The following is a 24,588-nucleotide window of genomic DNA, read 5'->3' as shown; positions in this document are numbered from 1 at the left end:
CAAAGTGTGGAAAAGTTCAATATTGTTTAATATCATAACTCCGTGTGGCCACTAATAAACAAGACATTTTCCAGGAAAATCAAAGGGGTTAATTGTGAAAATGTGTTCTTAAGGGGAGTGTTTGTGTCCAACAAAGCTTCATTCCTCAGATTTGCTCCAGCCCTAGCTCTAGCTTTGTCAGAAAATAAAGAAACTACTGGTTGGGTAAACAAAGTGAGTGCCCTTAACAAGTAGCAGGAGATTTCACAGTGCCTTTGAACCTGTCCCTGTGCCCCAGTGTGGAGGGACCACAGAGGCACATCTTGCCCACTTCCCTGCTGCCTTCACAACTATCAGCAGGGACTCATTTTGGTTGAGCAAAAGCAATAATCACTACTCTCTCAATACCTGGTTGGGTGGCACCAAGGGAACAGAATTGTTTGGTGACAAAGGAGCAGAATACTTTATCCGTGAAGATGTGTACAAGTGAAAGAGCAGGATTGCCAACCTGGATGAAGCTTCTAGGGTGAAGAGTGGAGCTTGTGCAGTAGGGGCTCATCAAGCAGCAACTTTGTCATCAAATTTCCTGTTTTAAATCAAAAAAATCCAAGGATTTTTTCATGGACCTATACTGATTTGTCACTTGTCTGTGAGGTAGTAGGGTGTCAACACAGGTGGGACCCTGGCCAGGTAATAATTGATATAGACTCCATGCATTTACAGAAAGCTGTAAGGAACCCACTGCTTTTTTTATACCCCAATTTGTTACAGCTGGACTTGATTGGTCGTTTTATTAAAACACCATCACCATTGGCTAATTAAGAAACCACCCTTTGGTAAACAAATCTCCATAACACCTTCCACATGTTCACAATACCAGGTGCAGCAAGTGAAGATAAGAATTATTTCTCATTCTTTTCTCTGATCTTCTCACAGCCTTCCCAGAACGATGCCTGGGAAAGTTGTCTGCTTCTCTCTGTGTCCAGAGAGCTGCTGCCACATTAGGGTGTTGGTAGGGATGGCTTAATTTGGAAGCCTTTCTCCAAGGATTTGGCACTCCTGAAGTCTTAGGCGTGGTCAGTGGTTGCAACTACTAAATCCAAGCTTAATCTGAGCAATCTACAGGCTGATTTATAGGCTTGTCTCATTGCAGTAGCAGTATTGTCAGGATGCTCTTGGTTTCTTGGTGTGTATATTCTTGTAGTGTATTGCAGCATTACTGTGCTGTGGTATAATAATGTGCTCAAAATTAAGGGAACACAAAGTCCCTCAAATTACTAAATGAGAGACACATGCATGGAAAAACTGAACCTTCAGTAGAGAAATGAGAGGAGGGAAAACTTCAAAGGTTACTCTGGACATAGCCAGTTAATAAGGTGTGCTGTCTAATCAGACCTGTTCTGGACTTCCTCTACTGCCCAGTTTGAACTCCCAAGGCAAACCAAGTGTCTGACTTTTTCAGAGCATTTAATAGGTCTTCAATATGCACTAATTATCCACAGTTTGAAACCTGTGTTAATTTTTACCGTTCTTCTGTGTTTTTAGGCTGCCTGTTTGAGGATGACCTTTGCAAGTCTTTTGAAGTCTGTGTAAATGGTAAGTCCTCCATGTTTTGTTTGCTGGTTGCTCTGTCCTCCACTCTGTAATTGCTACATGTTTGATTCAGTAAACCAAACACATGTGTGAGTGAGAAGGAGGGGAAAAGGAAAAGTACCAGGTGTGACTATTCTGGTCAGCAGTTAAGAAAAATTTAATAGATTAAAAATAAATAAATAAATGTCCTCTCAACCCTGAGCAAAACCATTTACTTTTATGTGAAATAGATTTTAATTTAATTAAACACACTGGAATATGCTACCATTTAATTTGTCTTAATATGGGTGGAAATAACTGTTTTGTTACCTTCAGTTTGTTCTTCTTTTTAGAGGATGATGTTGAGTAATTATCAGTCTCCTCTTCTTCAAAAGATTGTTATTTTTAATAATAAGAAAGTAAGTCTCAAAGGAACACTGCAGTTGTTGATTATACTGCTTCCTTTTTCTGTGATTTTACTTGAATTATGCAGAAACAGCTTTCTTCTGCTGTCCTGCATAATTTATTTTCAGTAAGTCAAAAAAGCCAGCACAACATGTGAATGAGGCTAATGGAATAGTACAAAAGATGTTTGCTAATAATAGTTGAAGATTGGAAATGCGCTATATGAAAAGATTTAATTCCCAGTGAAGGACAGAAGATGTTTTGAGAGAGATCTTTGAAACAATAACTGTTATAAAATATGTGTGTATGTGATGAAAGGAGGAAGGGAGTAGTTTTAATAGTGTCTTTTGACATGGAAATATATGGTAATATGTAGATCTGTAATAAGGGGGGTTAATTTTTTAAATTAAGTATGGTATATGAAATTTTTGTTTGTGACTCCATATTGTAAAGAAAAGTTTTGTTTTCCATCAAACACAGAAACAATGATACGGGTCTATTAATAAATTAAATATTAATAAGGTTTAGCTAATGAACATTTAAGATGAAATGAGATTAAATTTGTAGTACTGTTTAACATCAAACAAATGCAAATTTATAAGAATTTTGTATTGATGATTCCCATGATTGACACCAGGAAGGGCAGTGACAGATTTGAACAGGTTGAATTTTGCTGACTATCAATATTTTCCAGTGCTTAGGCTGGAGTCTTCCTCAGTGCAAGCAGATTTAATCAGGTTCACTCAGGTTTAATCATAGGTAACTGTTATATGCAGCAGATAATGCATAATGGGGAATTTATGCAACAGATAATAGCACTTTCTGTACTTTAAGGGATCTCTCTATTGAAGACTTTGCTGTTCCTATAAATGTAACTTCCTAACTCCTTGCTCTACTTGTTTTCTTAAATCAAGATGCAGTTTGGAAAATCTCCATATGACACTCATTAGCATGCAAAATTAAATCATGGAAGTTGTATCTTTGAATTTGAATGGATCTCTTGTGTAAAAATACTCATATTTTGGCATAACTAGCTTAAAGAAATATCAGTAGTAAGACAGTTGATCAATAATATTTTCTAATGTCTGATCTTGTTTTAAAAAAATACTTGCAGGGATTCTGTCAAAGTGTTTAAGGTAACTGTAAATTATTTCATTCTTTTTTTTTCCACTGAGCAAATGTTATCCTCGAGTGTATTTTAAATGCTATCCTTGATGCAAGTGAAGATAAACCATTCTTGAGAAAATAAACAGCATCTTTGTGAGATTGTACACTGAAATACTAAAAAACTATCAGATTTTTTTTTTATATGTAGCAGAAAGGAAGTGGGCCTCTTGCTTCTGAGCAATCCTTCACAATTTTCCTGCCCAAAGTGCTGCTGAATCACCTGCATCTCTGAAATTTTTCAGGAATTCTGATATATTAAAATTTGAGGGGTTGAGAGCTCAGGAACTGAAGTTTGTGGAGGTCACTGTGCTCAGAAGCAGAGCTTACTTTGTAAAGGTTTATCTCCTTTCTTGTCACACAAGTGGGTATTTCTGAAGTACAGTGTGAAAGTGGGTAAGAAACAGCAGCTGCTTTTTGGTAGCGTCTGTGGTCTGCAGATCTGCTTCTGACTCCTGCAGGAACGTTGAGAATTCTGATATTTTTCTCTGCCTCCAGCAGAGGCAGAGAAAACTGACCACATTTGCCAAAATAAAACTAAGTTTGCCTACTGAGGACATAAGTCACAGTATTTGCTGTCTCACATCTGTCATCAGCTGTAGATTTCAAGTGTGTTTCATGCATCAGACTTGTGAAAACATAACCAAAACACCAATAACTGAGCTATTTCATAGCTTAACCCCCCCCCCCGACTCTTCCTTTCTCATTTCTTCTGAAGAAAAATTTTTACTGAAAGATTTTGATAAATTTTCCTTTCCATGAAGAAAAAAAAAAATGGTGTTCAAAGAATGGGTTTTATATTGTCAAAAGCAATGTAATAGAATTGTAAGAGCTGAGATAAGCAGTATAACTGTTTTTATCAGAGATAAGGGCTGCTTACATCTGCTTAGGTCACATGCCATTTTTGCAGGGCGAAGGACCTGCTGTAATAATGATTGTTGACTTTTCTGCCACTTTCCCTCATCGTTTAATGGTCTCTTTTGGCTTCAGTGATGGGTTCTTGCTTATGCTTGTTTAATAGCTCCAGCAGCAGTCATGCAATATTAATTTATTTCCACAAACCTTTTATCAGTTTTCTGAGCTGCACTGACTCATCAAGTGGTTAAAAAGGAACATACTGTTTCATGTTAATTTTAATGACATAAGGATGAGCCAGGTAAAAAGACTGAGTTAGTTTTCCTGGACTCTTCCTTTTCAAAGCCAGAACTTTGAGAGGTGAAGTGACTTAAATGTAATTTATTTATCTTCTGGTACATCATTGCTTCTTTCTTAGAGTTGGAGGAATTGACATTTACACCCATCTAAAATGCTTGGAAGCTTGAAAGCCTGCAGCTAAAAAGACTTGATGGGAAAGGTGAATATGCCTGTGAGCTGCAGACTCTGATAGAAAGTAACTTGGCATACTAGAAGCTTGGAAATGCTTGCCCCCTCCCAATAAATGCTGAAAAGCTTTTACAGATACAACAGGAAGCAAATAACATCTTGATTAAAGAAGATACATAGAAGGAAAATAATAATATGAGGAATAGTATTTGCAGTGATGGTAAGTGTAGTGACACAGCTGTGGGTAAAGTGGGATATGGCTTTCACACCTTCACATACTCTCTGCTGTCTGGGTTAGAAGTTCAAGCAAGAGTTTGCCTGTGAGTGTATTTTTTCCTTAACAGCTCTGCCTAGAATGTTTGTATGAAAAGGAAAGAAAAAAACATCAAGAAGGAGTTTTTAGAGGATCTCTGAGACTCAAATCCTTTGCTTACCCTTGAACAGTCCTTGTATTTATATACTAAATTTAGTACAGCTGGATAAGCAGGAATATGTCATGTTTTGTTTTGCATTTTAAGTGACAGATAAAGCAGTTCATGTAAAACATCAGCTCATTTATCTTCCTTGTTGGAAGGTTTAAACAAACTGGCTCCTGTAAACAGCAAAACAAAGACAAGTTCTTATTCTTTCTCATGAAACTGTGCTATTGAATTCTAGCAGTGCCACTGGGAAAGACACCATGTGGTACAGATAAAAGTGTTCATTTCAAAATAACCATCCCTTATTGGCCCATGTCCTCTCTGTTATTAAACTGCTCATTTAGAAGGGTGGCCTTCTTTCCTTTAGCTTTAATCTCCAGATATTTTGCTTCAGAAAGCAGTTTTGTGCTGTGTTTTATGTGGGCATGGATATCATGATCTCTTTGCTCCCATCAACTTTATAAGTCAGGGCAGTTTTATTTATGAAAGAGGCTGTGGCTGCAAGCCTCCTTTCTGCATGACATCAGAATGGGGTTCATGCAGGCAAGATCAGATAGCAGAAAACAGCTCTGTGAGGCCAAGCAAGGAAAGTTAATTAAATGCAGTCGTTGGCGCAGAGTGCATCATTAAGCCAAGCCTGGCTGACAAACAGCACCCTTCTCCTCGGAAGACACGCTCTGATGTCTGCAGCAGTGTTTGGAGAAGCTGTGCTGCTGAAAGGCTGGGCAAACAGCACTCACAGCTGAATCAATATTGCTTTATGTATGCAAGCTGCACTGGTTAGGAGGGACTTAGGTTAGCACGGTGTGTCAGAGGCAGCCAGGCATTGCAGTACAAAATCCTGAACCTTTCCAAGCCCAGATCTCTGCAGGTAGTTCAGAATATTAATGCATTTTCTTCCTCAGCTACAGAGCTCCTTGAACATTTGGAATATAAGTGATTGTGTGGGCTGGTGATGAGCCATAAACGGTAAACATGTGCTACAGATGATAAGGGAGAGAAGTCAGGATCCCTGAAATGGCTTCTTGAACTTAATGTGTTCTGCTTTGAGGTTTTCCAGACCATTGCCTGGTAGGGTGGGATTGCAGAGGGAGATGCACCTCGGCATTGTCGAGCTAACAGATGTCTGCAGCAACATCTGTGTTGGCTCTCCAAAAAGCTATTGAATTTTTGTCAAATGACACTATAAATCTGGGCCTAAGCTTTCTGAGCCCTTTCAGTGACCATCAGTGCTTGTTATAACTAAATTCAGACTTCTGAGGAGTAACACTGAGTGCTACCTCTGCATGCACTTGCCGTATTGTTTGTAGAGAATTTTTGTGCTTTAAAAGGATGTGGGGATTCTTCACAAATAACTGAAGTTCAAATACCACCCGATGTAATTTCTTGCCTGAATTCTTGAGTAAATGAGTGTGTGTGGATATTTGCACATGGATGTTTTGTTGTTGTAAATGTCTGATCAATTATTTAAATATTAGGATTTACTTCCAGTGGTTCTTCTGTACCAGTTCAATGAAATAATGGGACTTGTTTTTGTCTGATGCTTAATTTTTTAAAATATGCTTTGAATAAGTAATGTCAGAAGAAGTTGCAATCTTGTGTGGTACTCGAGGGAGTAAAGCTTAAAATCTGCCATTGTATAATGGTATTCTGAAAATCCACATCCTTAGAAGTTTTTACACAGTCCATTCAACTGAAATCAAGGGTGAGTTAACACCTAAGTATTCCTGAGAATCTGTGGATATGAGGATGGTGTCTCAGTTATTAGGAATATTTTATAATTTTTAAGGAAATGCTCACACCTTTTGAAACAAGTCTGTGGAAATAAACACCAGGATTGAAATTGACTCTATTTTTTTTAAAGTTCCCCACACTTGTTCTTCATTAGTTTGTGTGACAGTTCTAAAATAGGAGAAACTACATGAAATGGAGTTAGTTTGGGAGGAAGACTCCAATTTCCCATTAGCCTGTGTTCTCTGTGTATTAGCTCTCACTTCCCCTGAGCTATCTGAGGTACTGGAGGTGAAAAATTAACATTTAAGGTTAAAAGTCAGTGCAGTGATGACTTCATCTCCTTTACTTTGAAACAGTGTGGTGAGTTTTTTTTTCCTCATTGAAAAAAGCCCCATCTATCTCCCAAACTGTGTATTTGTATCTTGTCTTTGTCTCAGTGTGGTGTTAGAACAACTGCCTGTGGGATGGTGGGATAGAAATGCCCAGCACAACTGGCTTTAGAACAGTGATCAAATTGATCAAGTGATCTTAGGAAAGGATGTTTAGCGTGGTAATGCAACTGTGGTTATCCACTGCCCCAGCTGCCTGTAAAAACTTCTTTATGGGAGGTTCTTTTTGGGTGCAGCTCCTGCAGGGCAGAAAAGCATTGCTGAGACATCACTGGCAGTGTGCTGCCCAGCACCAGGTGTGAGAGGCAGCCATAAATCTCCCACCAGCCACGGGTAATCCTTTATATTCCTGTGTCCTGTGCTAGTAAATAAGTTTTGGAGCTGCTGAGTGCTGCCCAGTGTTATTTCATGTGGACAGACCTGCTTTTGCTCAGAGCTCAGGCAAGAATTCTGCTGTGTTGTCACAAGGAAGCTTTAGTTCTATCTTAGTTTTGTAACTTGCGGTAATGCATTTTCTTTTCACAGGACCAGGGCAAGCATTGTAAGAAAATGGTTTAACCAGTGTGGTTTTGAGTGATTTTGGGGGCATTTTGGTGTTCAATTCAAGAATTTTGATTACAAGATTCCACCTCCCCCCCTGCAGATTGGGGGGGATGTGAGGTGTGTCTGGTGGACATCACTGGAGAATAACCATAGTTATCTGGTATCTCTCTATTCAAAATTATGCATTTGTGGTGATAAGATGGATGAATTTCTAAAATCTAATGTAATGATCTGATATTAAGTAGGATTAAAATTCTGACATTTCTGGAGTTGCCTTTTATTTTTTTTTTTAGATTCAGTATTTCTCTCTGCAATATTTGAGGTGATATGAAGTCTTCAGCCTTACAAGATGTGTTAATTAAAAAAATACAACCAAATCTTATTTTTCTGCTGGTTTTTTTGGGACATGTAGGCATTATATATACAATTTAGGGTAACTCTGAACTTGTATGTTAAACTAGCATGCTAAATGTTCCATGAAAATGTGTTTGCGTATTAGAGATATTGTTTTGATCATGTATCTTATCAGTGTGTGGTGGACGTTTTTGTTAACACCTTTTGGGTAAGCTTCATAGCAGCACATTCATTGGGCATATTCAGAGATGTTTCCTATTACACTAACAAAAAAAAAATTTTAACATTTGAGAGGTCATGGAAAAGTACAGCCTGTTTGACAAAGGCATTAGGGAGTCTCAGTAAGGTGTGAGCCTGATGAATGATGAAACACGAGAGTCTGAAAAGGACAGTGTGGTCTGGAGAGAAGAAGAGAACACCAAGGGATAATGTTCTGGCAATGAGGTGGAAAGCGAATGAATCCTGGTTTGGAGTGACACTGCAGCAGTGTGCCTCTGCTCTAAATCCATCATAGTTTGTCCTCTTCTTGTGTCAAGGGACATTCACAAGTGTGGTTCACTTCATGGTGATTAAGATGTTTGGTTACAGCTTTTGAAAAAATAGAATAACAGGCAGATTTTTCTTTAATTGTTCACATTTACTAAGAAAAAAACAAACCAAAAGCCCACCAACAAAGAAAAAGTATAATTTTTTTTATGAACAAAAGGTTGTAATAAAAGTTGTCAAAAGAGAAGAGATGTGAAATGAGTTGGCAGTGATGGCTGCACAACCATATTGTGATTATTGGGTAGCCCCAGATTTGAGTGAGACAGGACCTTTTCTCCTGATGTTAAAGGATACCTTCTGCTTAGCATTCCAATTGGTTAAAAATATGTTATTCCAAAAATGAAGTGCTTTAACAACTACTTGCTTATTTTGGGCTTCATCTATCCTCTGTCAGAAGGGAAACTGGTGTTTGCCTTTGCCCCCCTAAATATGAGTGACTGTTGTCTCTGTGTAGTAGTGGTTAGTTGGGTCAATCAGATTAATTACTGAGGCACAGTGGTAATTAACTGAGGCATTGATAGGAATGCCTAAAAAGAGACAGACTAGAAAACTTTGAAGCCTTCCCCTGCTTGGGAAAATGGTGCTTCTTAAAATATATATGCTGCTTGTGTCTTTTTGAAAGCTTCAGTAATCCTGTCTTATAGTACATAAGCTGAAGACAAGAGGTCATGAATCAAATATAATTTCAAAATGTACCAATTTTGCAAGGGCAATGAATGACTATTCACTCTGCATTTGCTTGAGTGTTTAGGAGGCAAAGCTATAGATTTCTTAAGTATATCCTGAATAACATTCTTTTGGATGGTTCTTCACAGCTACACGTTTTTCTGTGCAGAAGATGCCATTTTTCCCCCCTGTTTTTGTCTTTTTTTCTTCAAATGTTCTTTTAAAATTCTTCCTCCTGTTTGCTGCACAAACTCTGCATCACCTGACTGCTGTTGCATTGCACTAATAATCCAGTGAACATCATTTTGTTTCTGACTTCGTAGCATTTGACAAGCACTAATAGTCTTTTGCCTCTCTATCTGCCTTTAGACAGTAAAATTAACAGGAAAAAATACTTTTGGTTTTTGTGGGGATGATGTTGTGGTCCTGGGTAAGCAGCTTCTCAGAGACTATAGGAGAAATGAGTAGAAAGCTTACTACATGGTTCACATGAAAGTGTATCCACTGCAGCAGAGCAAATGTGATGAGTCTGCATGAAATAGTCTCAAGACAGCTTGTGTCTGAAAAATATATGCAGTAATTATTGACATCCATTTTGTCAAGTAAGAAGCCAAGGAGGATGGTATTACTTTATAATATTCTAAAGGAGATGCAAGTTTATACGCACATGAAAACCATAAATGTAGAATATATAAAAATACCTTTTAATTACCATGAAAGAGGTTCAACATTTGCTTTAAAAAAAATTAAAATAAATAACATAGAAGTTTTTCCCAGGTTGTGTACCTACTATCAGAGTCCTTGATTTGGATTGATTCTCCCAAAATGAACAAGAAAATATATTCTTTCTTCGTTCTAGTGCTTAGAACAAATATTTGTAATAAAGAACTGTGAGAGGCTTTTATTATTATATGTCCTCATTTAATAAACAAGAACAATCTGAAAGTGAACTAATTCTGGTGCTGTTGATTAACAGGTAAAGACCTGTTAATGAAAAGTCATCCTGCATTATATGACATTCCAAGCCTTTAATTTAAACAGACTTTTCCTTCATTCCCTCCAGCCCCATGGCAACAGCAACAAAAGTTGCTCTAGATGTAGACAGAACAATAAATATATTTTATGGTCCCAAACTATTTATTGTAATTTGGTCTTTACTGAAATAGCTTTGGCTGCTACTCTGCACAAGTTGAGAATATTTGGTAGCTTATGCTGCTGTGTCAGCATGTTCCTCTAGTGCCCTGTAGTAGGATCAGTGTGATTTAAGGCTGGGAACTGCAGAGGATGTTGAGGCTGAGTAAGGGAGTACAACTTTTCATGTTTGGACTCGTAACTCTTCAAGGTACAATGGAAAAATCTTTTAATGTAATGCATTAAACATTTGTGTTAGTAATGAATTTGCAGTACTATGATAAGGTTTAAAATGTATACCTAATTTATTCTATTTAATGTTAACTCTCTTGAGATTGTATTTGGACTTTTAACTGCATTATCTCACTGAGTCTTCCAGAGATAAGGTTGTATCATAGTTTTTTTTTCCTGGAAGTATCAGGACAGGAATGATTGTGCACAGCTGCACACTGTGCGATTTTTCAATGGCAAAAATGCCTATTTTTGATTCTCTCTGTTATTGAGCTGCTATTGATATTTTCTCTATCATAAACTCTGTAGTAGATGAGAAAGAGGTGTATTACCCAGCCAAAAACTATAATGTACTGGTGGGGAAAAAATAAATTGAGGGGAGTTGAAAACTACTGAGACCTTCCTTCAGATTTTTGTCTTTGTCCTGTATTCCTTTCCTTGTACTCCACGTTATGCTGCTGCATCTCTGTTTCTGTGAGGTCAAGATAGGAAAGGTATCGGGAGACAATTTGATGAATGGATTTTTGGATGGCAAGATTGCTAATAGTTTCATAGTTTATTGAACACTTAAAGAAGGCAATCTGCAATGCCCAGTCACAGCGGAAGCAGTGTAAATGGCTTTTGTATTTCCAAAATTAAATTGATTTGTTTTCTTTGTAGGCGGAGTGGTTTTCAAAGTGGTAGTACTTTGTTTTTAAATTTTAATTATTTTCAAGCTTTAAGTAGCAAACTTGACTGCTTCTTGTTTATTGTGACTTTAAAAACCCCCAGACTTTCCAAATTCTATGTCTACTGTTAGTCTTCTAATTTAATCTCTCTTTCTAGGATGTTGTTTCACTTCCAAGTTAGAGATGTGTAGATTTACTAGATTTCTACAATAATTAAGACTTCCTACTCTGCTGACAGCTTGCCTTCATATTAGTAGAATTTTGGTGGTGGATTATGCTGAGTAATTTAATGGAACAAACTGTTCTTTGACTGACAGTACCTGTTAGAAAAGTTTCCTCTCCGTTTTTACCTGTAATTTTGATTGATGTGTTTGGTGAATGATTGTTTTAGAAATATTTGACTTTTAAACTCATTCATTTATTTTTTCCTTACTTAAAATTTCTGTGAATACTAGTTGGACAAAAATGGATCAATATACAGTTAAGAAATACCAGTCCTTATTCCATGTCTCAAATTCTTTTTTATTAATTTCAATTTTGTTATGGTAAATCTAACTTTAGATGTCAAACTTCCACACAGTGTTTTTGTTAAAAATGTTTGAAGTTGTCTAATACTAAGATTTCTCCATTGTTTTTCTGCTCCTGCAGTTAGAACTTCCCACCCAAACATTTGAGGCAGAAATTATTATAACTGAAGAAATGGTGAGCTCTGAAACAAGTTTGGGCAGAAAAGGATCCCTCTTGCACCACTGTTTTTCTTAGTGGCAAAGGGTTCATGGATGTGCTTAATGTTGCAGTACAAATTATAAATGCATGTTCACTAAAATGGTAATCAGGCAGTTAGTGCCCATTTTGTGTCTCTGGATCCACTGCATTCCCAGTTAGAAGTCAGGCCTTCTTTCTGGGCTTTATTTCAAACATTTCAAGAGATTTATACTAGTCCCAAAATTTTGGTTGCTCCCCTCTGAGAAATAAGATCATTGATTAAAATTTTGTTGTTCTGTGAAATATTATCCTTCACATATGATGCCAAAAAAGATTTACTTGTCTCAATGTATTTTGTTGGCATGGTAATTGAAAATAAGTTATGACTGGCATAGAGGTTAATGGCATATTTTAGAAGGCAAGAAAGTTAGAGCTTAAAAAATGCCATTTCATGTCAAAAATCTGTGGGAAGAATCAGTCTAACAGAAAGAATTCTTTTTCTATCCCCAAGCATCTCTTCAGCAACACATGAACTAATTCCTGTATTCTGAAGAGGCCATACTGTGTTGACTTGGGCTGGGCTGGAGTTAAATTTCATCCCAGTAGCTGGCATGGGGCTATTATGGATCTGTGCTGGAGTCAGTGTTGGTGACTCAGGGATGTTCTCAGTGCTGGTGAGCAGGGCTTGCACAGCATCAGGACCTCTTCTGCTCCTCATATGACCCCCACAGGGAGGAGTCTGGGGAGCAAAAGGTTCTGGGAGACCTCTGGAGTGTGGGAGGGGACCCAGCTGGCAGGGCTGGCCCCAGCTGGCCACAGGCATGTCCCAGGGTGTCATAACCTGGGAGCTGCTGCTCAGGGACTGGCTGGACATCAGTTGGTTGATGGTGGGAGAGTGTTTCCATTTGCATAATTTCTCTTTCTCGGGTTTAATTCTCTTGGTTTTCTTCTTTTTCTTTTCATTGCAATTTATTATTTTATTTCAACTATATTATAGATGTTTTATTTCAATTATATTTAGATGTTCTTATCTCAGCCCAGGAGTTTTCTTGCTCTTACCCTACTGACTCTTTTCCCCTCCATCTTGCTGGGGGGGGGGATGGGGCAGTGAAAAGCAGCTCTTTGGTGCTTAAGTTCTGGCTGGATTAAAACATGACATCGTTTCACACTGCAGTGGCTTGTAAAGTTAAAGTTGTGGTTCCTTCCTACTTTGCTTAGACAAGATTCCCACAAATGATGCAGATCAGCTGGCTCAAATAATACCTTATGATTTCTCCCCAGTTATGGGGAGAATGACTTGATTAGTTCATCATAGACCAAAGGAAATGATAGTTCAAAATTCTAGGGCTAAGGGGTTTTCATCATGCATTTCACTGATGTACAGTAGTACAGGAATAAATAATTCCCATTTTTTTTTTTACTTGAATGTCTCCATAGTAGATGTAGATGGGAAATGGGCATTTGTTAATTAAGTGGCAGTAATTGCAAATTTCAGTGCCACTGCAAGCTGCTTTCTCAGGAACCATGACAATGACATTAAGCATTTGCTAAACAAAATCTGCTCCTGTATGTCATGCAGTTCACATCCTGTTTGCTATTTAAAAGTCATTGGTACAGGTAGAAGATTTTTTTATTAAAAACAATGAATAAACAGAATTTTCTTAATCTGAAATTGGCTATTTTCAGAACTATAATTTTTAGATGGAAAATCAAGTGGAGGCATACATAGTCAAGAAAAGGTGAGAATAAAACTAATTTTTTTTAATCTGAACCTGCCTCTTCAAGCAGAGAAATACTTTCTCATCACAAAAATAAAATCTGGTCCCTGGCCACAAAGAAATCTTACAAGGAGCACTTTATAAAGATCACCTGCAGGAGATTGGGGACCATGGTTTTGTCTCTGTCTGCTCACAGAGGTGGAAGTGTCAGTTCTTGCTCCTAGAAGAGAGATCTAGAATAATCTCTGCTCTCCCCATAGCATCTGGTCATCTTGCAGGGCTATGGAGAGGAATTATGCAGCCTGGAAAAGAGCAGGAGTTATTAATCAAAGTGAGTATTCCAAAGTTTATGCAACAATGTATCAATACACACACTACAGAGAAAGCTTTTGGGTTTAAAAAAAAAAAAACCAATTCTATGAAATACTAAATCCCCTGAGACTCAAAGTCATACTTAAGTAATCAGCTATGAAATATCTCTTGTTTTCAAAGTTCTGCAAAACTTGGTCTCATCTCAATTCATGTCCCCTAGACTGTTCTTAATGTTGTCTGAACTATGCAGGAATTGCTCTGCAGTCTGAGAGCCCCAAGCTGACTCTTGTGCTGGAAAAAATTGCATGTTACAGCTATATAATCAATGACATAGTCCAAAATCACCCCATTAAAGGAGAAAAAAAGTGCAAACAATGTGAGAAACTCATATCTGTATAGATAGACGATTATGATGATATGTGAGGTTTTCTTGGTGGAAAATACAAATTAATGCAGGTAATTTGTTTTAAAAAGCATTATCCTTTGCTAGACAAGGAGATTTTGTAAGCAGTCTAACATACTTGCAGAGGAGCAGAGCCATATGTCACTGCAGAAGGTTTGTCCTTTAGCTTCAGTAAAATGAGAATGTGAAGGATTTTATTACTTTGGGTGTTAATACAGGTCGTAATCAAGATGAAACCAAATTATCTACAGTATCAGTGTGTGAGATGCTGCAACTCAAGTGGCAGCAATTTTATGGGGGAACAGACTGATTTATTTCTGCTTGTTTACTGCCTGTGCCCATGAGCCGTGCTGTCTGGCAGGGCTGGGTCTGTGCTCTGCACAGGTCTGAGCTTTGTGTGCCCAGAGCTGACTCTCCCTCCATCTTGCACTGCTGCACTTGAAGCAGCTCTGGAAATACTGATTAGTGGTTGTTTTTATGGAAGGTGGAAAAGAATCGGAGTGAGACTTAACTCAATTTCATCTTTTGCTGTTGATGATGTCTGAATCAACTTTAGACTCAACTGAGGAATGCAGCTCATTCTCTCAAGGCTGAGAAGGGGGTCATGGGATGTTCTGACTTCAGTTGTCCTTGCAGCAGAATTGGCAGTGGGGATGGGGCAGCAGAAGTTGTGGTTTGCTCTTCTTTCACCTGGGTCACAGTGAGCTCTGTCCCCAGAGCTGCTCAGCCCTGTTCTGCATCTGCCCATGGTGTCCTTGCCTTATCAGAGCACAGTCTGGCTGTGACCTGGTACCTTTTCTCCTTGCCAGAGCCTGGGATCCTCTCTGGGAGCAGCACTTGCTACTTGAGGAAAGCGAAGACAATTGATTTTACAAATGAAGTGTGGGGATGCTGAAAAGATCCTGAATGGGGGAAAAGAGGTTCTTTAGGATTGTGGAGGGAGCCTGGAGGCATGCACAGGATGGAGGAAGAGATGAGGGAATCCCAAAGATTGTAAAAGGCTGGGGAAACCTTGGCTTCCTCCAAGCTTCCTTCCCATGTGCATGCTCACCCTTCCTTCCCAGGGTGTCGCCAACAGTAAAATTTAGTTTTGCTCCAAGGCTGAGGAACTCTGGAGCTCTGAAAGGAGCCTCAGAGTTGGGTGAGGAGAAGATGTGAAAGGGCACTTACGGAGAAAGCCTGATGGTGGAGCAGGGGGGTGTAAGTAACTTTTATTTTTGCTTCATCAAGACTGGCATAAAGAAGCTGTTTCTGTTGGGTTCTCAGATAAATCTACCTGCTGTCTTCTGCAGCAGCCAGGTGAGTCAAAAGCACAGAAATAATTTACCATATCAGATCTCTACAGGTAAATTTTGGACACTGTTTGCAATGACACTCCCTTATACTCTGCTTCCATCCCCAAATCTGCAGGGTTAATTGCTAACCCAAACTAATATTAATTTCAGATATTTGCTCCTTGAGTTCAGAGGAGCCCTTCACACATCTTACTGTGTTAGGTCTTGACTTCTGAGTCAGGGTGTATTAGTAGCTTAGGCATTTCTAAAAGCTTATATGGATCTGAAAGATAAGTAATGTTTGGTACAACTATCACCAGCAATTTTCAAGAAAACAAAAAAAAAATGTAAAAAAATGAAACCAAATGAGACTTTTTGTATATATTCAGAAATAAGATTTGCATACTTTTTTCTGTAAACAGCCTTTAACTCTTATTTTATAAGTTATTATAATTTATTATAATTTTAAAATATACCAAGTATTTTTTCATCTTTTTACAGATGAAAATGTTGATGAAAATGATGTTTACTTTTAAAATAGGAAACTTGCATTTTATGCAAGAAAAGTACAAGGCACTTGGGAAAAAATAATTTATAGAGTTGGTCCCTAATTTTGTTCCATAAGCCCCTGTTTGCTCATTTGGATCAAGGGTGCTTGTGTAAGGAAAGGGCCAAAAGTCTTGGGAGAAGTGAATGAGCTTCAGTGCCAGAAGACTGCAAAATAATCAAAAAGAAATAATATGAGAAATAATATTTCTTCTCAATAATGAGAAGAAAGTTTCTTTTCCTGAATACTTTGTATCCTTTTGAAGTCTTATTCTGAGAGAATAAGAAGTATGAAAAAATAGCAAATTAAAATTTTGTCTAAAGTGAGAGCTTATGCAAGAAAGTGTCAGAAAAGGCTGTAACCTCCAGCACTTGTATGGACGTCCCTTTGGTTCTGTAGGTGTTGTGGGAGGTCAGTTTGGTTTTTTTGCTTGTTTGTTTTCCTAGTCAGTCAAAAAAGGAAAAAATATGTGATGAGCTGTTGCCCTGTTCGTTTGAGAATTTTAAAGTTCTTCTAAAAGTTTCTTATGCCTTCTGATACTTACATATTTCAACTGAATTTTCTCACACATGTTCATGTAAATAAAGATTGTTTTGCATTCTTCTTTGTGGGTGGAGAGATTTGATGGACTGTTGGTTTGACCAGTGTGGTTGGAGAGGTGGCAGTTTCACCCTCCAATCCACTGTCACTTTTGCTATTGTATATATAATGGAGTCAGAAAATAAAGTTTGCTTTTTTTGGTTCTTTTTCTTTCCTTTTACATCTAGCCTGTTTGTGTGAGTTATTTCATGTAATAGTGTGACAATGAGCTGATGTGGTTGGTTGTTTTTTAATGACTTTTATGCGATTTGTGGGAGTTGAGAGTTTGTTTGTCACCAGTGGTGGGTAAAGGCAATAGCAGGCACAGTGGGTTCATTTTCTGTCTGCCTCTGTCAATCACACTCCTGTTTAGACAGGTTTAGTCTGTTCTTACTGCCTTTGGCAAGTGGTTCAACAGCAGCTGGATGAATAAGGTAACCTCTCAATCCCATCAGCATCTCTTTGCCTGATGCCTGTTGCTAGGTTAGGCTGAAGGGTACAAGCAGGGTACAGCTGGGAGCAGGAGAGTGACAGCCCCACAGTGTCAGGGTCAGGACAGAAATTACTGCAAAGAGATGCAAAAACAGAGCAACATAACCTGTGAGTCTGCAGAAAAACCCCATTACTTAAGTAGCAATGTATTCTGTCAGGGGTTGGTGCCAATGTGGAGTGGTGGATGGGTGCCATAAAGGCAGCTCCATTGATAACTGTGGGAAATCCTGGAAGAATGGATACAGCCAGATGCCAAGTTCTACTCCAGAACTGCCTAATGGCCTTCTTGGCATGTCCATCATTATTTCAGTGGGAGACAACATGGAACTGGTAAGAAAGAAAGTTGCAAAGGTGAATTCGCTATTCCAAAAAATTTTACTCTCTTATAAATGCTTGTTTTAAGGTCAGCTTGAGTAACAATAATAATATAATATATTATTATGTATAATAATATGGCTTCAAAAGTATCTTTTAGTACTGAATTTCTAGTACTTGATGTGTGTTCTCTTTTTGTTCTGTGACATAAGTGTATTAGCAGATGTAGTGGTATTATGTGTGATAGATAGGAAATCCAAAGAAATTTTAATGCTTGAGATTACCCCGAGAGCTAGAAATGCTGGTTAATCTGTCATATATTCAGCCATGCCCCTTTCCCATTAAAATTAGTTGTCAGAGAATGGAAGTGAATGGGTGAAATTGGTGTACAATAGCAAGGTGTAATGACATAATGGGCTGTGGAAATCTGATGGATTCGGGTATGGTTTTGGTAATAGGCAGTATAGGCAGCAAAGAATTTCATAGCTGCAGAACATTCAGACAATTTGACAGAGCTGGCAGATAACAAAGAAAAGAAAGAACAAACTCACCAATACTTAGAAAGGCAAGTCAAGATGGCAAAGTTTTACAGTATTTGTGTGGACACCTGCAACTGTGCAAATCTTTGCTGTTTAGAATGATTCAGCATCAGCTGCAAGGGGGAGCAGTGACTGATACTTTGTTCAAAAGTATTTGCGTCTTTGTAGGGTGTAAAGTCACTGGTACATCAGGAAAAATTTTAAAGTTTTTTAATGTCTTAGAAATAATTTGTTGAAATGTGATTTTTTTTTTTTGGCGTGTTTCATGCTATCAGTATTACAATAATGTTTGTGTATTTGTAAGCAAAATAAACACGGACAAATGTGATATCCAAATGTGAAAGGAAGTCGGCATTAAGATGTTCTCTGACTACACAAAAGAGAAGTTACTGTTATGTTTGTGTTATCCATGTCTGTGATATAGTTACTACGTGTTTTGAAAACTCATATATTTCAAAGAAGTTGTTACCTGGGCAAGATACTGTGGTCTTGGGCATGGCCTCAGCAGATATGGTTCTTTCAAATCCACCTTATTTGTGCCATTGTGGCCAGGATGCTCAAAAAGCTTTGTTTGAGACTCCTGGCTACTCTCTCCAACCTCCTTCTTCATCCTCCCTGGATCGTCTTCCTCCCTGGATCATCTTCTTTTGCATCTTTATGAGCAAAAGCAGGCAGCCTGGATGAGTCTCTGCCTTTTAGTTTTCTCCTTCTCTGGTCAGAAATATTGCTGCTGTGGAAGCAGCACTTGTATTTTTCTGTTCCCTGACTGTTGTGGCTGGATTGTCCATCTCAGTGTCTGTGGCTGATGCTAGCAGGCAGGATGTGGGGTCACCTTTTTACCTGGTACCCTGCAAGGGCCGTGTCTTGTGTGGGCTGTGCAGTCCAGTGGGCATTAGGATGAAGAGGGTTGCCTGTTGGGCTTGACACACCTTGTGAAAAACTCTCTGGCCATTGGTGTGTGCCTCTTGCTTTCATCCCAGGAATACCTCAAGCTTTCAGACTTTGGTTTTCTTTGAAAAAAAGGTGGACTAGGATTGATTATTAAGCTCAAGTGTTGTGTCTTCTGCTTGGCCAGAGGCAGGTTAACATGTCCATATGTAGCTTGCCTGTGATCTCTGTGCCAATCTGAAGTGGTCAGCCAGAGGTCTGTTGTTGTGGAGTCCTGTGTGCTGACCTCAGAAACCCCTGAGCACAGAGCTAAGGTGATACAAGGATTTAAACCCAGCTTAAAGAGTGTGTCCTTCACGCAGCTCCACGCCCCATGATGATCCAGATGATCAGAAAATCCATGAGCAGGAGCACAAATCCCATTTTTACTCTGGGGAATGTCCTTTCCCTCTTCTGACCCAGATTTGCAGCCCATCTCTGACTACAGGAGTATGACTGCCAGGTGAGCCAGAATTTGTGTTGGGGGTCATGGAGGCATGGAGCTGGCTAGTGAAGTTCCTCTGGATTGTGCCTGTTGCTGTGCTGCTGCAGGTGGCATCTCCCAGCTGCAGGTGATCCTGCCAGGCTGGTGGTGTGGCTTTGGGAAATCCTCCTGTGGCTGGAGATGTGCCCACAGCATGAGGCCGTTGTAGCCATGTTAAGAACAAAGCAGAGATGGTACTTTTCATATGTTTTTTTTTTTTTTTTCTAACTCCAAACTGAAAACATCAAAAAGACTTTTGCTGAAGGTACTTTGGGAGCATATTTTGGACCATAACTTTTACCTTGTCGATAGTCAATATTTCTGTACCTTTTGGGGGACAGTTCTGACCCTTCTTTCTCTCTCCCATACACACAGAGGTTTATTCTGCCGTAATAATCACAGATGCAGAATTAAGGACCTGTTTTCAGAGATTCCAGGGAGGTGCAGTGCTCACATCCAAGAGTATGGCTTTCACAAGCTAATTGATTTCTAAAGGAGAAAATACCTCAGTGTTCAGTATTCAGAAAAAGTACATTTAAAATGACTTATTTTCTAATAATCATGTATGTAGTATAATGGTTATCTCGTATGAGATGAGAGTATTGTCTGGGGAGCAGCAGCAGAGCTGCCCTGTTTGCTTTGCAGTTCTCTGACCTGCTTATTAGAGGACATTCTTATGAAACAGATGAATTTATATGAGAGGTGCTTAGGGGACCTGTTGTTGTTAAGGGTCTGTCAGCACTTTTCAAGGTGTTACAAATATATGCAAACTGTATTTTAAGTAGCTACTCATCCTTAGTAATAGGCAGAATAAAGCCTTATATGATCAAAAGTGTATGTTTTATTTGCTATTTTATATGAGAAATAGTTGCAAATAAAAATAGGGAAAACTGATGAAATACATCAATAATTTTACAGCTTTTAATATTCTTCTGGGTAGTAGTAGGGGGGAAATGAAATGTTTCAGCAAAATGTGATGTTTTGCATTATAATTATTTAGTGGAGTTTAATTTCATAGTTTTTCATTATAAGAGGACTACATTTTACTGAAAAGGAATTTGTGTAGCAGTACTGCTGTCTTGAAAAAAACTCCAATAATTTAAGAGAAAATTATTCATATTAAATTTAAAATAGCAAACAGTATGTTCTCCCCCAGAATGAACTGTTCTCTCCTCCTGTTCCCTTTCATTAGTCCCTCCTTGAGTACTGACCTTTTACTTTCTGCATTAATGCAGCTCTGTCTCTTGGCTCCTCATCAGCCTCTCCCTCTTGTACCCTGCTGAGGCAGGAATCCCTCAGAAGCAAGTGCAAGACTGGAGAACACAGGAGCCACAGCTCAGGATCCAAATATGCCCTGTGAATGTCATTGAAGGGTCTGGGTACCCATGACATTGAATGTCATGGGTAGGGCTGATTCAATGGCAGAATTCATAGTCTGGGTCATTGTGATAATCCTGAAAGTGCACAAGGAAAGGGAAATTTGAAACTTAAGTTTTAAAAACACAACAAACCTCTCCCCACAACCCATCTTGGTTCAGTTATTTAAGAAAGACATGACTTCTGTTGTCTGGGGGGAGGGGGGAGAATAGGGTTTTGTGGGTTTTTCTTGTTTGTATTTTGTTTTCAGTAGAAAAGCAACCTATTAGAAGGCTGTGTGTCGCAGGCACATTCTTCTTTCTTTCAGGATTTTTCATAGAGGAGCACAGAGGAAAGACAGAGAAAACAATTTCTATTTCTGCTCCTTGTTTTCCCATGTGGAATGTGTTTGGAGAATTCTTTACCTGGGGTGATTGCTTGATTGGATTCTGGTGAGGATTGTTTGAGCCTGATGGACAATCCAATCCACCTGTGGCTGGACTATTGACAGAGGGTCACGAGTTGTGAGTCAGATATGGTAGTTAGAACAAGTAGGTTTGTAGTTTTAGTGTCTTCCTTTATATAGTATATTAATGTATATTAATGCATAGTTATAATAAAGAAATAATTCAGCCTTCTGAACTGGAGTCAGACATCATCACTTCTTCCCACCGGGTTCACCTTTATTTACAATAGCTGTGGAGCCGAGTTCTTAAAATTAGGATTGTTACAGCATAAGAGCAGTGTAACTGCCCTTTAAGTGTTCAAAGGTAGCTGGAGCAAATGGTACCTGGTAAACCATTTTATTTTGTGTGGTTGGCAGTTACATGTGCAGCAAGGGGAGCCTCTCAGAAAGGCCTGTCCACCTTAGGAAGGCTGTAGATAGCTTTATCTTAGTACTGATGTGTTACTTATTGAGAATTCAGCACCAATAGGTGTAAATTACTTTGATGTAACATTTTGCTGACCCTGTTTATATCATGGATGAGCAGATGGTATGGAAAACATTTTGTACCTGTGCCAGAAAAAGGCAGTGAGACTGAAAAGTAAACCTTAGGCTGAGCGGCTTGGGCACGATGAGCTCTCTGTGAGCATCTCTGGAAGAGCTGCCTGGAGAGCAGCCCAGGCATGGTGGCTGTGCAGCACCTTTCCTCAGGAGCAGCAAATCCTGCAGAAGGCTTCCAGGCAAGGAACTGCCTTGCCAAAAGAGTTGGAAAACTGACAGTGAGCTCTGACTGATTTGTACTGGTGTGAGGAGGCTGTTAATTAACACCCCATCAGCCACAAGTGCCGAAGGAGGAGTGGATTCAGAAAGGTTGCAGGTCATTTTGGGCTTGTCATTTTTTACCTCTTCTTTCCTTTTGTTTTTATTTAACTGTGTTTGGGAAAGCCAGGGGGGAGAGTGGGGAACTTGTTCTTCTTGATGCCCTGATGTGGTAACTGGGTTTTCAGGTTTTGAGGTTAGGATTCAAGTTGGTGTTTTTTGTTGGCAGTGTAAAATTCCAGAGATCAAAATGCCACTCTCTAACTAGCAGTCAGGTGGTAGGAGAGCACAAACAGAATTTAAAAATGAGTAGTTTAATTCATATTAGCACTAGTGTGAAATGGGAAAGGTTTCTGCAGTTGGTGTTGTGTTCTGCAGTTGCAGGCATGTTTATCAAAAACTTGTTCAGGTGTGTGTCAGCACGAAGTTATACTGAGTATGTGTCATGTAAATCAGCAGAAATGGAGTGTGTAATAACCATTAGAGACCCAACTCAAACCACACAGGAGAATATTTACTGCTAAGGCTATTGGAATTGCAACCCCTGCTTATACATGTTCATTTATGGCTGTATCTTGCACTCTATCTTAGATCCTATAATGGAAATCCACAAGAAAATACTGCTTTTGAATTCACAAAAGTTTTTATTCAGCAAGAAATCAGTTCACACCCTCTACAGCTACATTGAGATGAATGGGGAAAACACTATGAGGAAATAGTTTTAGGGGATAAAATACTGTTTCATAACACATAGGTACAAAACACTGGCTTAAGGAGTATAACGTGTAAGTTTTATTTTTTTTTCAGTGCTTGACATAGCATGTCGACTCTTTAGGTGCAATTTTGTGTTTCTGAGAGATACTTTGAAGAGCAGCAGCAGTCATATTACCTTCTGTATGGTAAATGCTTTAATGTGCAAAGCTTGCTCTGTTAGTAATACACTTGAACTAAATGTAAATGCCTACCAGGGGTTGTTTCCACCTTCCAAGTTCACATGCATGGGATTATTGTATTGCCTATGAAGAAGAAAACTGTAGAGCAGAAGTGAGGAGGTGGGTTGTACTTTTAGCATGCATAATGTACCTTTTTGAAGTTGGTAAATACCTTAAATGAAAAAAAAAAATCTTGGCTCAATCCATCTGAAACCATTAATCTTAATTTAAAATAAGAAAATCAATTGTGCCAAACATGCAGCTATTTTTGTGACAAATTCAGATGTTCATTTGTTTTATTTTGTGCTTTCTTTCTCAACAGGAAAGCTAGAGTAATGATTTCAACATAAGCATGTAAATTATTAATTCCCTGTCCATTTTACTTTGTAAATGGCACCAAAATTGAGCTAAGGAAACCATGCACAGCGCAGTCTGAGGGGGAAAGTTCTGTGAAAGAAATGTCACAAAATTAAGCACTTTGCCAGAATTCTGTGAATACGGTGCTATATTCACTAATTTCAGACTTTCCTTTAAATTTACTTTCACCTTTGCAAAGTAAGCACACTAAATTATGTCAGCAACACACAAAAACTTTTGCTTTAATATATTTTCTAGCAAAATGAAGGTGACCATACAGGTCTCAAAACCGGATCCTGTGCAGCTGCATGGTGTCGTTGTTGTACTTGCCATAAGCTGCTCCCCTTAGAGGTGAATTTTAGGATGCAATTCACAACTGGGGTGACTCCTGTCTCCAGCTATGAGTATCTCCTTGGGTCAGACCTTTCTTCTCTGGTTTTTAGGGTCCTTTGGGATTCTGTAAGTTTGCCTGGTGGATAAGTTTGCCTGCACAGTTATGTGAGGGTGACAGGCATCCTCAACAGGCTGTTTGGGGAGCAGGGAACAAACCCTGTGTTTGCTGCCTGCGGTTTTGCCTTACCTGTGGGGCCGAGCAGCCTCCTTATAAGCTCAGCTCCAGAACTAGAATTATTTTTCCATGCTTTGTGGGCATTTCAGTCTAGCTCTCACTGCAGAGGTCTGAGCCATGGCCTCTGCTCCTCCTCTTCTGCAACCTCACTTGAAATAATGGAGTTTAATGAACTTGTTGTCTGCGTCGTGGTCCATGTGCTGCTACGGGAAGTGTGGGGTTTGAAATGCTCAATTTTTCCACATTAGAAACTAAACAGTATAAATGAATAGAAGGTCAGAATCAAGTTAATTCTGTTTTGGTCTTTTTCTTTTTTTTTTCAGAGGAGGTAATTAAGAGAGACTTGAGCAATAAATTAAGCTTTTACTATCTTTTATTTAATGTGTTTGAGTCAGCAACCTAAAACACAGTTGGGAACCTGGAAAAGCTCACAATTGTCTGTAATAATAACTTATTTTGGCTGGACTGCGTTCTTCACAGAGTAAATGTGTCCTTTTAATACATCATTAGGGAATAAGTAGTTGTACTATTTAAAAATCTAGTGATTCCCCAAAAGAGGAGCCTTTTTCCAAAATGGAAACAGTCTGCATAAAAATAAACTGGAACTTCTATGCAAGAGTTGAGCTTTTTTTGTTTACAATCAAGGTACTGTATTCAACTTTCTTAGTTTGAGAATATGTGGAGGTTTAAGA

General features: G+C 38.7%; 1 protein-coding gene across 1 annotated transcript in view; it reads left to right on the top strand.

The window, feature by feature from the left end:
• The window catches only part of PTPRN2 (protein tyrosine phosphatase receptor type N2), a 636,596-nt gene that overhangs the window by 65,553 nt on the left and 546,455 nt on the right, over positions 1 to 24,588 (top strand). Inside the window, exon 2 of the mRNA XM_053982009.1 lies at positions 1,525 to 1,575. Coding sequence (XP_053837984.1) covers positions 1,525 to 1,575 — 51 coding nt within the window. The remainder of the gene's footprint in view (positions 1 to 1,524; positions 1,576 to 24,588) is intronic.

The sequence above is a fragment of the Vidua macroura genome, chromosome 1 (genome assembly GCF_024509145.1).
Source record: "Vidua macroura isolate BioBank_ID:100142 chromosome 1, ASM2450914v1, whole genome shotgun sequence".
Taxonomy (NCBI): domain Eukaryota; kingdom Metazoa; phylum Chordata; class Aves; order Passeriformes; family Viduidae; genus Vidua; species Vidua macroura.
Note: the sequence above shows the minus strand (reverse complement) of the source record. Positions and strands in the feature narration are given on the sequence as shown.